The sequence below is a fragment of the Passer montanus genome, unplaced genomic scaffold (assembly GCF_014805655.1).
Source record: "Passer montanus isolate IOZ18808 unplaced genomic scaffold, ASM1480565v1 scaffold38, whole genome shotgun sequence".
Classification (NCBI taxonomy): Eukaryota; Metazoa; Chordata; class Aves; order Passeriformes; family Passeridae; genus Passer; species Passer montanus.
The window spans coordinates 5,962,170-5,977,788 of record NW_024368596.1 but is presented as its reverse complement, the minus strand read 5'-3'; the positions used below and the strand labels follow the sequence as shown (position 1 = coordinate 5,977,788).

The 15,619-nt window shown below is 41.0% G+C and overlaps 1 protein-coding gene across 5 annotated transcripts in view; it reads right to left on the bottom strand.

Moving 5' to 3' along the window:
- TENM1 (teneurin transmembrane protein 1) overlaps positions 1 to 15,619 on the bottom strand; it is a 782,308-nt gene that overhangs the window by 14,518 nt on the left and 752,171 nt on the right. For all 5 annotated transcript variants that reach the window (XM_039717552.1, XM_039717551.1, XM_039717554.1 and 2 more), the window contains 4 exons: positions 14,180 to 14,546; positions 11,854 to 12,364; positions 6,602 to 6,774; positions 4,116 to 4,351 (listed from right to left, as the gene is read on the bottom strand). In XM_039717552.1, the coding sequence (XP_039573486.1) occupies positions 4,116 to 4,351; positions 6,602 to 6,774; positions 11,854 to 12,364; positions 14,180 to 14,546 (1,287 nt within the window). The remainder of the gene's footprint in view (positions 1 to 4,115; positions 4,352 to 6,601; positions 6,775 to 11,853; positions 12,365 to 14,179; positions 14,547 to 15,619) is intronic.

Sequence of the window (15,619 nt, the reverse complement as noted above, 5' to 3'; positions counted from 1 at the left end):
GGAATTTGTGTTCTGCTATGAGCCAGGGAAAACTGGTTTCTGAAAGCAATGTCAGGTTGGAATACCAGCTATTGAAAATAGGGAGAAAATTCAGCTGACTTCAGTAATGTTAGAAGTACATTAAAAATATATTTTTTCTATATTTTTTCTATATTTATTCTACATTTTTAAAACATTTGTTGACTCTACTTCCATTAGCTTTTTAGCTAGAAATTTTGCAGTGTAACTATCACATAAACATGCACTTCTTTTGATTTAATTTCCACCCTGCCTGCTATGTAAGTCAGATGAGATAATTGCATTCCTTCCTTGTCTGTGTTTTGATTTGAGCCAATGAAAACTCATACACCCTGGCAGAGGACTTGGTCCCATCTTCAGAATTTGCTGTAAGACTGGTAAATAAAGGGAGATCATTTGCTAAGTGCAATAATGAACATGGCTGTCAAAGCCTGTGTCTGCAGGAGTTTTGAACTGAGGCCAGCGAGTTACTTTTGTTGTTGTTATTAAAAAAAAAAAAAAGAAAAAAAAGAAAAAAAAGAAAAAATTAAGACTGGCCAAGCATTCAATTTTCAATTTTCTAGACATTCAGTTATAAAACCTGGATTGCATCCAATGCCACGTTCCTCAAGTTATGCAAAAGTCAGGAGGGAGCAGAGCTGCATTCTAATCAGAGTATTACTATGCATCATGCTCATCAGATTTAACAGCAGTCTTTGCTTCATTTTTAGAAGTCAATTAAAATAGCAGTTCAATTGATAAAAAAGAAGTCTTGCTAGACTAAGATTGATGTTAAAATGCCTGATTGTACATAGATTTATTATTAATATAAAATGCATACATGCCCACAGACTGTTTTATATATGTTCAGGAAGTGCTGGGGCAAGCAGTTCTTCACTTAAAGGAAACCTGTGGTTAATTTCTGTTTCCCACATTGATTTAGACCCTGAGATAAAGTTAGATGACTGTTCCAGCATTTTAGTTAACTTCTGTCCTATCTCCAGAGCGGGGAATTCACACCATGCAGAAATCCAACCTTTTAAAACCCAATGTTTCCAGCATTATTCAGAACATGCTAACAGCGGCCTCCTTCCAAAACTGGAAATAACACTAATAGAGTCACATGCTTTCAAGATGGTTGCTAATTGCTATTAGAATTAAAAAGTTAGGACCAGGCAGATAAGGAAAACCTTTATTCTCTTTCTTCTCTTCAAGTAGGTCATCCTTTATCTCATCCCCAGCTACCTGCCTTCTAATTTATACCTTTTAGCAGTCAAAGCCATTTGTTTCACTGATGGTATCAGGACTGATTTCTAAGTAACATCTTTATACCTCATTTCTATGCCATTTTTTTCTCTCTTAGAAAACTCTTCCATTGTGCTGGTTTTTTTTGTTTAACTGAGGGCTCCTGCAAGTCTGTTCATTTCCATTGAGAACTGCTCCAGTCCCCAGAGCTTTTCTTTACATGTATTTTCAAAGTTCAGTATAGTTCTTTCTGCCCTACATTGCAAGCTTTCTAACACACTTCCTATTGTGCCAGGCATGGCATATTAAGTGCTTAAATAGTTTATTTTAAAAATATAACTCACTAAAAGTTTTCAGAAGGTCTGTCCAGAATCTCATCCAGCATAATGACTTTCAATGATACTATTTTTTTTCCCAGCAGTACTCAAGGATCTGTCCACAGCAAGGCCTAAATCCATTTCATTATTTGGTATACTGTTTCAAACACAGTACAGGATGGTACTTTTGTTCCTGCTGTGCTGCATTTCCTATAATCACCAAGAAAAGAGAGCTATCTCTAGGTAGATTCCTTTGCTCTACTGTTCCAGCTCCTTCCATCTCCACTGACCACCAGTGTACCATGCAGGTGTCTCAGAGCTAAAGATGAACTCCAGGATTCAGATATTTCTGCTATTCCCCAAAGTCCTTCTTCATGTATTACCAGCCTCAGCAGTCCATCTGTGCCTTTCTCTTGTGCCTATTTACACGGTGTCTCCTTTGTGCAGAATACAATTGGACTTGACGATCTTAGAGGTCTTTTCAAATATAAATGATTCTATGATTCTAACATTTCTCCTCCTTTTCACTCTAAAATCCTCTTTTAGATGAACTTGTGCTATCCCACCAGGTTCCCTCCAGCCTTGCCCTGACAGCTCTAGAACAACAGTCCCAGAGCTCAGTACAGCCAAGGGAGTCAGGACTGCAGTACAGGCAGCTGGCTTGTCCTTCTGAGCAGGCAGGGACAATTCCCAAGTCCTCTTGATCTTGGGTAGGTATAAAAAGACACAGCTTACAGAAATAAGAATGCAATGTTCAAGAGCTGTGTTGCTAGAGCACACTTTTAGAAGGACAAAGAGAAAAAGACATCAGCATATCAGAACTATTCTTATGCTTGTCTTTCACCTTCCATCCTCTCTCTGGATGGAAGTGAAAGGGAAGGAGGGGGAATTCATGAGTGGTTTTGTCCACCAACAGCCTATTCCAAAGGCAGGTCAATCAGTTGACCTCTGGATACCTTCAGTGTTGCAACATTTCAATGAACATCTTCTGCCTCCAGCCAGAATGCATTTAATCCTGACCAGTTTGTGAATTTCCGTGGTTTTTTTTGGTTTTTTTTTTTTTTTTTGCCAGGCAGTGTTAAAATCACACAGAAACAAGTGAAAATGCAAAAGAAACTGCTTTGAATTTCAACAACAGAAAATACAAACTGCATAATGGTGAAACTCTGCAAGATGAAGTAGCTGTATTAAACAGAATTGTGATGAACAACCAGTCGCTGGCAATGTAAGCAGAGTAGTTGACTGACTACATCCTTTTTGTTAAACATCTTATTAGATAAGATTCTTGTAGAAAAACGTGCCATACTGTTATTTAAGCACAAAGTCACACAGATAGCATCCAACTGAATAGGCAACATGAGCCAAGGATCCTGCCCTCTTAACATGTTTGTCACAGTGCTAAGTTCAGCTGCCTCCCCAGACAGGGCTGTGAGGCCTCACACTAATTTAAGGAGGAAGGAGGCAGGAGGTGGGCAAGAAGAACTAAAAGAAGCTTTTGCCTGCTTGTAAGAGCCTAAAAAGTAACTGTGACTGTCAAATCTGAACAATGTCCTTTCAAACAGGTGTTTTACATACAGTGCCCAGTCTGGCCGGATCTTCCAAGTCTTGCATTTTTGACTGAGCACTTGAAAAGCAAACAGATGGTACACTTACAAAAAATCCATAGTATCTCATAACCAAAATGAGATGGATTTTGGTGGTTTTGACAATCCAGAGATTTTAATAACCATCGCTATATTTTCAGAGCTAACAGGTGTACCTTCAGACATAATTCCTATCCAGGAAGGTTGTAGTCAATAACACAATATTTTTAAGGCCAAAATTCCCAGTTGTACTATGGGTACTGGCATTTTAAGTGGTATTCATGTGAAAACCAGAACTGATTTAATAAAAAACCTGTTTAGTAAAGTAGCAATCTCTTTGAGCCATGGTGTTATGTAATTAAATGCTAAATGTTTACCATCTGTCATTGTACTCACAGGTAAAAATAAACCAACGATGCAATGTTAAAGCAAGTCTTTCTTAGAGCTGTGGTGTAACCCAGCCGGAGGGAGTTCGGGGTTTCAGAGCATGTGGCAGAGGGCAGAATTAATACACAGGGAGGCTCCACAGCACTCTGAGTCCAAGGAAAGACACCCAAAGTGTGTGCTGCAAGAGCCTCTGCCCTGGGCAGCAGCTCGCACCCCTCAGCTCCTCCAGAAGAAAAAAGGTTGATAGATCTGAGAGATGCAAAATGTGGCTCCAACTTTGCTGCTGTGCCAGAGTAACTATGCACTGTCCTTTGCTCACAGCTTCTTCCAAAGCCATAATTAAGTTCTTAGTTGAAGAAGGATGGGAGGAGAAGAACTAATTATGTCTTGAGGTCAAATCTTACAATCAAAATCAAACAGAGATCAAACATCCCTGAGACTGTTGGAGGAGTTTGGTTTTGAAATTCATGGCTGGGGCCCACCACTGATACAACATTTTCATTCTTATGAAGTATAACATTTCAACATGATTTTAGTTCAATGGCTTTCAAAGGGAACACTGCACTTACACAAGAGGAAGCCTTACCCTTAGCCTTCTCTCAAATGTGGAGATGTTGCCTTTGGTCTGCTCCCTCCTTTGCCTCCATTCAATGAGATTTGAGTTATGCTCTCCAGGAAGGGAGATATTGCACTTCCCCAGCGTGGGGCTGACAACCCCTGCTAGGATGTGAGGTTCTGTGTTAAGCGTGATTTCCATTCCGCTGGCAAAGGTGACTCTCAGGGACCCATCCGGGCTGATCCGGTAGATGTTCTGTGTGTTATCTGTCAAAAAACAACAAAAATCAGGGAACAGAGAGAAGTGCAGATCTCCAGATTTATAAACCAAATTTTAGGCACAACAGGGCTAGTTTGTAACCCAGGGAGGTTACAGACAGCTGGACCCCAACCACAGAGTGAGTTTTGCAAGCTGTAACCTCCAGGCCTTCCCAAGTCTGAAGAGCTTTTTATTACATTTGGCCTTATGACATTGTGAAGGTTTCCTGCAGCAGGAATAAAGAATTTTTGCTTTCAGCTTAAAAGTATGTAAAACCATAAGCTGAGTACTGACCATTGATATTGTGACGACCTTAGCATGTTGCAGATCCCAACAGGAAAATGTACTGCAAGAGTATCTGAGGTCAAACAAGAAAGCTGGTTTCCAGATATCTAGGATGACAGCCAGTCTCCCATTCTGTCCCTTTTCCCTGTGTCACTGTACAAAAGGCTTGTCCTCTTCCCCATTAGCAGCAGGACTCTGGGCTGAGGCACAGGGATGATCAGCCACAAGGCTGAAGCTTGCAACAGAACGACTGGGAAGTGACTGTGGCCAGAACAATTAATGGATCAGCAGTGGTGGCACAGTGAGCAGCTCCAGAGGCTCAGCACTGTGCCACAGAGGGCTGTTAGGGGAGCTGGGGTGACCCAGCACAGCTTCCCTCTCCCCCCAAAACTACCAGAAGTGTGTGGAAGGTCCAGAGCAGGTCTCCACTGAGAGTATATGAAGGCGACAGACACTGGAGCTCCTCTCCTCTGCCTGGGCAGTGTAATTCCTCCTCTGCAGGCAGAGCTGTGCCATGCTGGCATCTGCTCAAGCTGGGATATGGATGTTCCTGCAGCTCAGCTGCAGGGGGAACTCCAACATGAGCCTGAGTTTAGTGCTAACATACAAAAGAAAAGCCTCACCCTTACAGTGAGACTGAACTCACTCCAGCTAAGGAGTATCCAAAGCATCCTTTTTGTAAGCCAGTCCACGTGGAAGTAACTGGTCCAGCTCTTGAGATGTGAATACAAGGAAAATACAGTATGCCAGAAAGTAAAGATAATTGGATGTAAGGATACCACACCAGACTGACTGTTCACAAGGTGCTTTGTGCTAGTTTTTCAGGGATATGTAAACATGTAAATTATATGAATTTATGAGACACATACAATAATAACTAGAGTTGTTAATTTCTGGCACTGCCGGTTGTGTGCAAGCACTTTGCTGAGACAGACTTTGATAATTTAGCAACTTTGGAGAGTTTCAGATTTAAGGACAGACAGATCAGGCAGCAGACTGTGCAGAGAGCAGATGGAGTCACTTGGACAAAGCTTAACAGGTGACAGAACAATATAATTATTTATATTTATGCAGTGCTGTCTCTGCCATGCAACAGTAAAGAGGAATGAGTGGGTATCTTGTGAAGTGAGTTCTTCCTAGTTTTTTCTTATAGATGAAAACTTGAGAGAAAGAAAAGTTCTTTGATGAGCTCAGTTACAAAGCTTTTCTATAGCAGACCTGGAAAGACATCAGAGAGCTATTTCCCAGCACCTGTTCTCTCAAAGCCTGAGCAATCCATTGACAACAAAATACCCAAAAAGGGCAAAAGACCCCAGATTGATTAAACTACATAAGCCCAGAACTCTGGTGATAAATCCCCAAAATCTGCAGGAGGACACTGGGACACTTCCAATTAGGCGGAAAGCAGTTTTTTATTTTGAGATATATGATATTACCAGGGAAATACTGTGGTGTCTACAGGGGTTGAGTAAAAATCTAATCCCCGAGGTAGCCACAAGCAGAGGTGGGCCACGCTCTCCCCGTTCCTACAAGTGCTGCCACCAGGTCACAGAACTACCTGAAAGAATACACAGTATTGGCCAAAGAAGGCATTTCAGTGCTAAAATGTCAGTGGAACCTGTCATTCTTCTGGGAAGTATTGCTTAGAATAACAAAGCTCAGTGTATTACAGGTTAGATCCAGTTCTCCAAATACTGAAGCAGAAAGAAAATGAAAGCCTGGAGACATCAGAAATGTCAATAATTAGGTTTTATCCATGGAGTTCTTCCAGGAGAAGAATTCTCTTGTGGCTTGTTTCTAACTGGTAGCCCAGCAGAATTATAGCTGTTGGTGCTGAAGCAAGGAAGAAACAAATGAACTAATTATAATGTTTTGTGGGTTTTTTTTTCTTTTTTTTTTTTTTCCTGGCCGACAGTCAAGAATGCAGTAATGTCTAGTGATTAGGGAAGAAATAACAGAAATGCTTTTATTACCTTGTTTTAAAGTATATATTGTAGAGGTAGCTGAGAAGTTTGTGGCTGTGATCACATTCTCCCTGTTTGAAGTATCAAGTTCCACTCGTGTCAGTTTTTCAACATCACTGTGGAAGCTGCTGACTTCCCCTGTTGGGAAGGTTGCATTGGTCAGGTGGCCATCAGAGTCATACCTGCAAAATGATGTGAAAGAGCCATGAAAATACACCTCTGTTGTCATGTAGATACTCCTAAAAGCAGAAAAAATAGTGAAAGAGGTAGGAAGCATTGTCAACACTGTGCAGTAAGTAAAAAGGTAAGAACTGGTCCATTTAGTCACTCAAAATGCATTCAGTACCCAGTCTGAATTCCTGCTTGGAGTATTTTTCAGTGGTGCTGGATCAAATACAGCTGGGAATACTATGAGATGCTACCTACAGCACCCAGCCTGTGCCAGAGGTTTCTGTGCTGCTCACGGCTGGCTGGGGCTTCCCCAGTGGGCTGCGATGCAGGGACAAGGCCACTGGAGGTCACTCGGTGGTCAGGCATCCAAATCACCCCTAAAAACGGCATTTTTGTACCCATAAGATTAAATAAAACCAGTTCTTACCTTCTGCAACACTTAAAAGCTGCCTTTTGTCACAGATGTGTGAAGCACGTAATATGAGTGGTGAATGCAAAAAGGGGACCTAAAGCGTAACAACAGTGATAAAATGAGATTGAAATCTGCAGGAAATAAGTTGCCTACATGGGTTTTGCTCTTGTGTTTTGTTTCCTGTGGGTCTACTTAAATCAGCAGGAGCTTCTCACCTAGAATCTAGAGCACTACATTTCAGTTCACCTAAACTTCATCAGTGCTAAAGAAATTCTTGTAGCTCAAGGTACTTGATTGTGAATCAGGCCATGTTACCAAAAAGTCAATAATTAATTCCAGAGCTCTGGAGCAGCATTTCTAACAGGTCTTTTCAGTTCTATCAACATATTTCTTCTTTCTGATGGTTCACACAGAAACCAGCACAGAGCATTGCTTGGTGCTTGGTATTGTTTCATAATAATGCCTCACATCTTAAAAATCTTATTGATGCTGACATGTTTTTATTCACCTAAGACAACTCACTGATATTGCAGAGTATTTGCATGAGCAAAACTAACTCATCTTCATAAAATAGAAACTTATTGTGCAGGTATGAAAGCATAATTAAGTTTTCATGTTTTATTAGTTGTCTCCTCTCACAGACCAAACTGATATATCAGCTGGTGGAACTGCACTGTTGCCAATGAAGCTCTTCCCATTCACATCACCAGATGATCCGGCTTTGTTCTTCCCTTTCAGGTATTGGCATAATTTCTCTAGGATCTTTATCTGCCCCTAATTAGTCAGACAAAATCTATATGTCACAAGACGTATTGGTGAAAAAATATCAAGTTTTTTTTTGTCTTCCCTACAATATAAAAAAGAAAAATAGAGCTGCTATTCTTTTCACACAACCACTAGAGACTGAACTAGTAATCATCTTGTGTTTTTTTGACAAACAAGTTAAAATTAATCAAATGTTAAATTAAAAATAATCTCTCTCCTTTTCACCTCTCACTGGCCTTATATAAACTGTGTGACTTATTTACATTCTCCCCTTCTGCCAGTTCTGTGCAAGCTGACTGGGTGCCACAGGCAGCAGCAAAAATTGACTCAGATCACTACTTTTCATCATTAGAAAACTCCACCAACATCAGGCAGTTATATTTCATTTACTGCTTGATCAAACAGGTGTGGCAGCCTGGTAGGTTATTTGGATTTGCTACTGTACCACAGAAAATCCCCCAAACTGCATTTTTAAGGTGCAAATACAGCTGGTTTATTGCAATGTACTTGTGTTCAAGACACGGGATCCATCTTCACTAAGGATCCAGTTTAGCTGCTGATAGTGCTGCTGCTGAAATACAAAACTCCCTGTCTGGCTGAAAATGGGATAAACTGCTCCTGGCTGTCTGGCCAGGAAGGTGCTGACTTGTAATGAGACCCGAGCACACACCAGAGCCCCTCACTCGTGTGGATGGCCCCACTGGCTTCAAGGAGGACACGCAGAAGAGTGTCTCAGTATTGATTCCACAGCATGATCATCTAAAGGGTTCTTTTTTCTTCTAGATTGCTCCAAGAAACTCAGCCCTCTGAGGACAGGTTCTGTCACCTTCCACATGATGAATAGCAGCACACTGGGACTCAGCTCCTGCAATGTCCTACCCATACTAATAGGGGTGGAATCATGACATATTTCTTAATGTTAATTTGGGGCTCAGTTATGCCACTGTTAATCATGTCAGTGACCATTTAATCATGCAAATAATTGCATTGATTTCAGTACTCACATGAGGAAGTGCTCACCAGTATTTGAAATGCACACATGGGGATATTGCTTCACAATCCATTTGCATTTCTATGTGTAGCACATTTAAGAGTTATATCATTTCAAAGGGAAAGCGGTCTAATTAATTTTTTCTGAGAGAGTTGTTTCTTGCAGGTGTTTTCTTGTCCTTGATTTAATAGAGGACCAGTGCTTCCCCTCCTCTTTTACAGCTTTAATGACACAATATTAAAAGAAATCTAGATGACTTAAAATTGTACATTAGCTATAATTGTATGCAAGAGCTCTTTCAGCACTTCAATTCCATCAGATTAGAGTAGATGGATGACAAGTACTTTTGTAGGTGGTTTTCTACCTCTTAATAATTTCCCTCTGAGAGTGAATCTGACATAAAGGTAGATGTTCTGAACAGGTCATTATCTTTGCTCATATTCCCAAGTATGTGTGATATGTGCTGTTAAACAAACTCATCCCTATTTCAGCTTGACAGTGCCACGGGTCGAACTTTTGGATGTGAATGCAAATCTAGCTTAAGCACCAAAGATGATTTCAAGCAATTTGAAAGTTGCTCTTAGTTCCAATGCTACATTCTAACGGTGCTCACAAGCAATTCATATATATAAGTAAACCTTTCAAAAAGTTCTAATTTTCAAACTGAAATTGGCTGTCAGTACAGAATGTGACCTCCCTGGAAAACAGTATCTGGGTAAAAGATAACCAAGGCCATCAGCTATTCACAGCCCATGACCTATTCATGGTAGCAGGTGAGCAGCATCTCCTGAAAGCACAACTATTCAGCACAGAGGTGATTACAGCCCACTGTCTCTCTGACTGGAGCAGATCAGGTGACGTTATGTGTTTCAGTCATTGAGGAATTTGTAATGTATTATAAAAATGACTTAATATATTGGATTAAATATAAATATTAATGACATGATTTTATTTAATTGACATTATTTAATTTCGTTGCTGTTTTTGTAATGCTAAAGTTGTAATTCTGTTAATTTTCCCTGACTGATGTAGGCTGGCAGGAGTGTGTGGTCATACAAAGCCTGGACAACTCGAAGCATTGGTTAGGACAGTGTTACCCAGCCTGTAGTTAAAGCTGGGAAAGTATGTAAAACTGTTTAATTAAAAAAAATTTCTTTGTGTTATTCATGTACATCATACCATCCTCCCAAGGCACAGGTACTTCTTAATGAATATATCTATACTACATACAGCAGGAGGCACTTGCAAGCAGGTAAAGTCCTTTAAAAGATCTTTCAAAACTTGAGCTGTACTTTAAAAAGAAGAATGAGCAATAGTACAGCAAGAGCAATAGTGTGAAATGGTTTATGCTCAATGTCAGTGGGACATTGAGAGTAAGAATACCAGGACTGAAAGGCACATGACTAAAAATAATCTGCTCTCCCATGCTCTAACAATCCAGGCCCTGCTACTAGGCCTGCCGTTCAGCATTTTAATAGACACGGCTTGGAGTTACTGTAAAGGCTCTTTGAAAGTGTCATTGGTCCATGGTCTGGACTGACATCATCATCAAGTGGGGATATAAATGGACAACTCTCAGCACTGAAATTATTAAAAAGAAGCATACATACATTTACAGTCAGTTCTGTTTATAAAAGGTGACTCTGATCAGTGTTTGAACAGCACCAGGGCATCAGCAAGCTTGTGCTGTTGCAAGAGAGTTTAAATGTCCATCAATAGATGTTTGATAATGATAACTGAACCAGGAAGATCCTGTATGCTTTTGTTTTCCCAGATATTGTAAAAAAAGGCCCTCTCTAATGGCTTATACTTATGCCCACCCTATTAATTTAGTCTTTGGCAGAATAATAGAGAACAGGATGAAGAAACATCCTGTTGAATAAAAACCCCCACATACTAGGTAGCATTTTCTTTGCTTTCATCCTACTTTCATTTGAAGAAATTATAATTCTAAAAACCTGTAATGACAGGGATTCTAGCTCTCCAGATGACTCAGGCAGTAACTCACTTGTTATCAATGTGGTTTTTGTCCCAATCTCACCTGGATGGTTTTCATTTTAGTTTTTGACCATGAACTCCTATGCTCCACAGAAAATAGGCATTACTATCCTCCTTAAGAATTCTGAACTAGGAACATGATTTCCATCCAGCACTTGCTGCATCCTCAAACAGGGATTATGGCAATTAATTATAAATAAGGAGAAATCCGATACAAGACACCTCTTTATAAATCAAAAATGAACTTTCTTTTGGGTTGTTCTTTCTCTGGGACCAGATTGGGATGTTCTGACTCCATCTTTAATTATCTTGTCTTGCTTTTTAGGAGTTCTGTCAATGGTCTTGTTTATGAAGCCTTTCCTATTCCCCTTATATACAGCCTTTTGCTATTACATATCCTTTTGCTATTATTTTATCTCTTCCTTCCCTGCTGGTAGAGACAAGCTCACTCTTGTCTTTGGATATTCCTTCTACTGAGATTCTCAATTTCCTTTGCAATACCCCATTCTCTGATGAGTATGCTAATTTTCCCCTTTTTGCCTTCTTCAGGAATTTTGCAAATTCCTGATTCATATCACAACTTGCCTGTACCACTTAAGCCACAAAAAAAACCTCATATTTTCATTTAGAGAAACAGATTCATAACAAGAAAGTGCAAATGAAGTGTAATTTCAGGCAATTTCTGCTGCACTTAACAGGCACTGTGCACAGAGATTTTACATATGACAGGTTTAGGCACCTAAGGAACGACAGTGCTTCATTTTAAAAGCTTGTGCAACAGCACTGCTTGTCCTGTCTCACACAGTGTTAGTAGCAGGGTGTCTTTTTAAATGACTGTCTAAAAAAGTTTCAGTGCTCATAGATAAGTTTCAGTCCTCATAAAATAAGGCTCCTTGCACCAGGCATTTAATGTCGTGGACTTACTCATACACAGTTGTCCATCCGTTTTCATCGCTCTTGGTTGCTAAAAGCCCCGTGTTTCCAGGATATGTCATCAGGGCCAGGTTGTAGCCTTGGGCATAGACCCTTTTCAGAACCCCATTGCTGCTGATGGTGAGCCAGTAGACCTGGCCCCCTGGCACCACGACCCACAGGGGCAGCCCGCTGGTGTCCCGGCGGATGTGCACCGAGTTCCCGTTGCTGCTGGTGATGGTGCCCACGTCGCCGTCGCCGCTGTAGGAGAAGTTGTAGATGTAGTCCCTGGTGATGAGGTTGAGCGTGTGCAGGTGGGTGCCGTTGATGGTGAACTGGTAGAGCTCCTGGTCGGCGGGCGAGGCGATCTCGTACAGGTTGGCGTCGCTGAGGTGCGCCTTGTTGCGGCTCACGGCGCGGATGCGCACGTTGCCCAGGTCTGCCACGTACAGCGTGTCGTCGGGAGACACCGCCAGCGAAGAAGGTGCTTTCAGCTTTGCGTCTTTGGCATACCCACCATCACCTGGAGGAGAAATGGTAATTTTAGCAATCTCTAATGCCCTTGTTAAGCTGATCCTCTAAGCCTGACACGCTGCTTCTCTGCAGTATCATTTACAGGTCAATAAAACAATATCCTCTTCCAACTAATTAAATCCCTATTATCTAAGGTTGGTGCAATTTTAAATTAGTCTCAGTGAAGACAAACAGGAATATAAATTATCTAATTCACAGCATTTTTGCTGAGTCCCAAACCCTGCTGTTCAGGAAAGCTTTAATGCAGAATTGTGAAAGAAAAGGCCATGATACCTGAAGTTTCATTCCCTACTTACTGTCTGTTGGCATGTTGTTAAAGTAGAATTGTGTTGTAAACAAAAAGAAAATAAAACCCAGTAATTCAGCTAAAATGACACTGAAAGAAAGATTAGTTTATACTTATTAAAAAATCAACACTGCAGGAAAACAAAATCAGAACGGTAGCCAAAAAGTGTATTGAGAAAATATACCTTTCAATATCTCTTGAAAATTTACTTGATTTGTGTCATTTAAGGTTTCAAAAGGATTTTTGCATTATCATGGTCTGTGTGTGTCTATCAAAATGAGTTTACATGAGCAGGATTTCCTGTAAACAGCAAGAAAGCATATTAAACCTCACTCTTAGGGAAAACCACGTTAATGTGTGTACTGCTCTCCTTCTTCTGACTGAGACATGAAATTGCTGGAGTGTTTCATGAAATTGCTGGAGTGTTTGAGCACACCCTATGCTTCCTTAGAAATGAAAATCAGTGGATCTTTCTGCCAAGCTGACCCTGCCTATCACCAAACCAGGCTGGCACAATCATTATATTTACCACAGTTTTTTTTTCATTTTTCAGCACTGAGACTAGTTTTCCTCAATAGGAATCCAGTCCAGGATTCTGTTCCTCACTGGTCTCCTGCAGCCACCACTAAAGCTGGCAGCACTTGGCAATGCACAGGAGCCTTTGATTATCATCACAATGCTGGGTCAGTAACCCACCTTCTGTGGAAGACCATTTGCATTTTTTTCCTCTCTGTTCTTGACATACTTAATGTTTTCTTGTCAGTAATTAACCTTTTACTTGAAATGAGAAGCTTAAGAATTATTATGACATTATTATGGAGCTGAACATGGTGGTTCTTACAGATGACAAGATGGCAACATACTGCACACCTCTGTATGGGAATACTGCCCTTTTCCCCATTATATTTTTATGAAATAAAAGAGCCACACTTTGTTTTGGTGCATGCAGGGGAGAGTGGCTGCACTGCTGAGAATGTCCAGCAGTGCACTGCAGGCCTGGAACTGGCTCCAGTTTAAAACACACAAAGAAAAAGGAATTCTGCACAGTATATGTTTGCACATTTTGCTGGTGGTGCAGTATGACATGAGTGATGAGAAGGCATAATGTGGTGTTTTGCACTTCATACGAAACCCCTTGGTAATTCCTCTTGCTGAGCAGGGCTGCCTGTTCCAGCAGCCTTTAGGTACAATTTGGTACCATCTTCAACAGGGGCAAATGCAGCTTTGACGAATGACAGCAAGACAAACCTGGAAGTAATTCTGAACAGTGTGTAATCACTGTATCAAAAAGAGAAAAAGCTAGGACCATCCTGAAGTTTCTCCAGTGGCAATGGAAGACTCACATCTCAGAAGTCAATGGATTAAATTAATGAAGATCTGCTGATAAAGTTTTCGTCTTTTCCAGGAAACCCAGTCACTGCTTGTCTCTCATTCCCCTTTACTGATACTTTGCTGATCTGCAGCTTTATCAGAGAATCTCAACAGATGACAGACAAGAAATAAAAATCATCTCCTTACCTGAAAAACAATCACAATTAGGATCAATCTTGCAGTCACAGTCTGAGGGGGCTCCAGCAATGACAGAAATCTCCCCGTTGGTCGTGACCTGCTGGATGCGGTTGATTTTCCGTTCGTCGGTCTCTGCGATGTAGAGGATGCCGCTGTGGGACACGGCGATGGCCCTGGCCGACTCCAGGGTGGAATGGATGGCCACCTTGCTCACCAGGAAGTGGTCGATGCCGGGCACCTGGCAGTGGATGGGGCGCCCCGCAATAATCCGCACACGCCTGCTCTCAGAGATCTGCAGCACTATGTTGTTGTCCAGGACGTACAGTGAATTGTCCAGAGGGTTCACTGTGAGGTCTGTTGGCCACTCTAAACGCACCTGGAAAAAATATTAAGGGGAAGCAGGGGGGAAAAAGGGAAGAGGAATGATTAGGGCAGTACAGCAGTTTGATTTAACCATCTCTGATCACATCATCAAGATGCCTGGCAGATTCTTTCAGCACTGCTTCTCTAGTACCTTTAATTAGGTTTGGAACAAATTTCAACAAGCATACTATTTTCTGAGGTCCCACTCCAGTGTGGAACAAAATTTGATTTGAAAAGTAATTTAGCACCCTCTGAGAGGTATTTGCACAAGTCCATTAAAGCGGGAACTTTATTACACCTATGCAGTCATGCAAATAAAAACACACACTTCATGTCATGCAACATCAGCCAGAAAATTTTTTTTAGGTCTGAATGTTATTGTTTCAAGGTTGCAGTCAATGCTGGCAGAGTGGAGAACAGTGAGAGGTTGTCAATGTTGTAACACTTTAATTGCCTGTTAGCACAAAAGGAAAATGACATACCAGAAGAGTAGGATACATTTCCACTGTTATTTACTAAGCAAGAAATGTTTATAAGACTTATATGTCACAAGAAATACAAGCTTAATTCTTTGTAACAAAATAATACACCAATATATCTTACTTTGCATGATAATGCAGCCAAGCTTAATTATTTATAATGATTTTGCTTTGTGAATTCATTATTTCAGTCATGGATTAAGTAAATTCATCATACTTAAGGGTAGCTTTTTGCCTTTCTCTGTGCAGGTGAGAGCGCTGACCAAAGGAAGTTTCAAACCAAGCTGGAGTAAATAGCTGAAGAATGACCTCACTCATCTAATACCTTTTGCATTGTGATCTGGAGGAATTAAACATGCTTCAAATTAAAAGTGGGGCTCCCTGTCAACCTGAAAGGCAACCAGTACACAGGCTGTTGATTACAGCATGTGCTGGCGAGGGCTTCAAACTCCTTCTGCTGAGAAAGACATTGCAGGATTGCTGAACTGGGAAACAACAACAGAGCAGGCTGGTCTCTCTCCCAGCTCATGCCAGTGGAGGATTTGGACTCCGGGTTGTCTCTGGAAAGGAAACAACTGAGCCCCTGAGACTGCAAGAGATCATATTT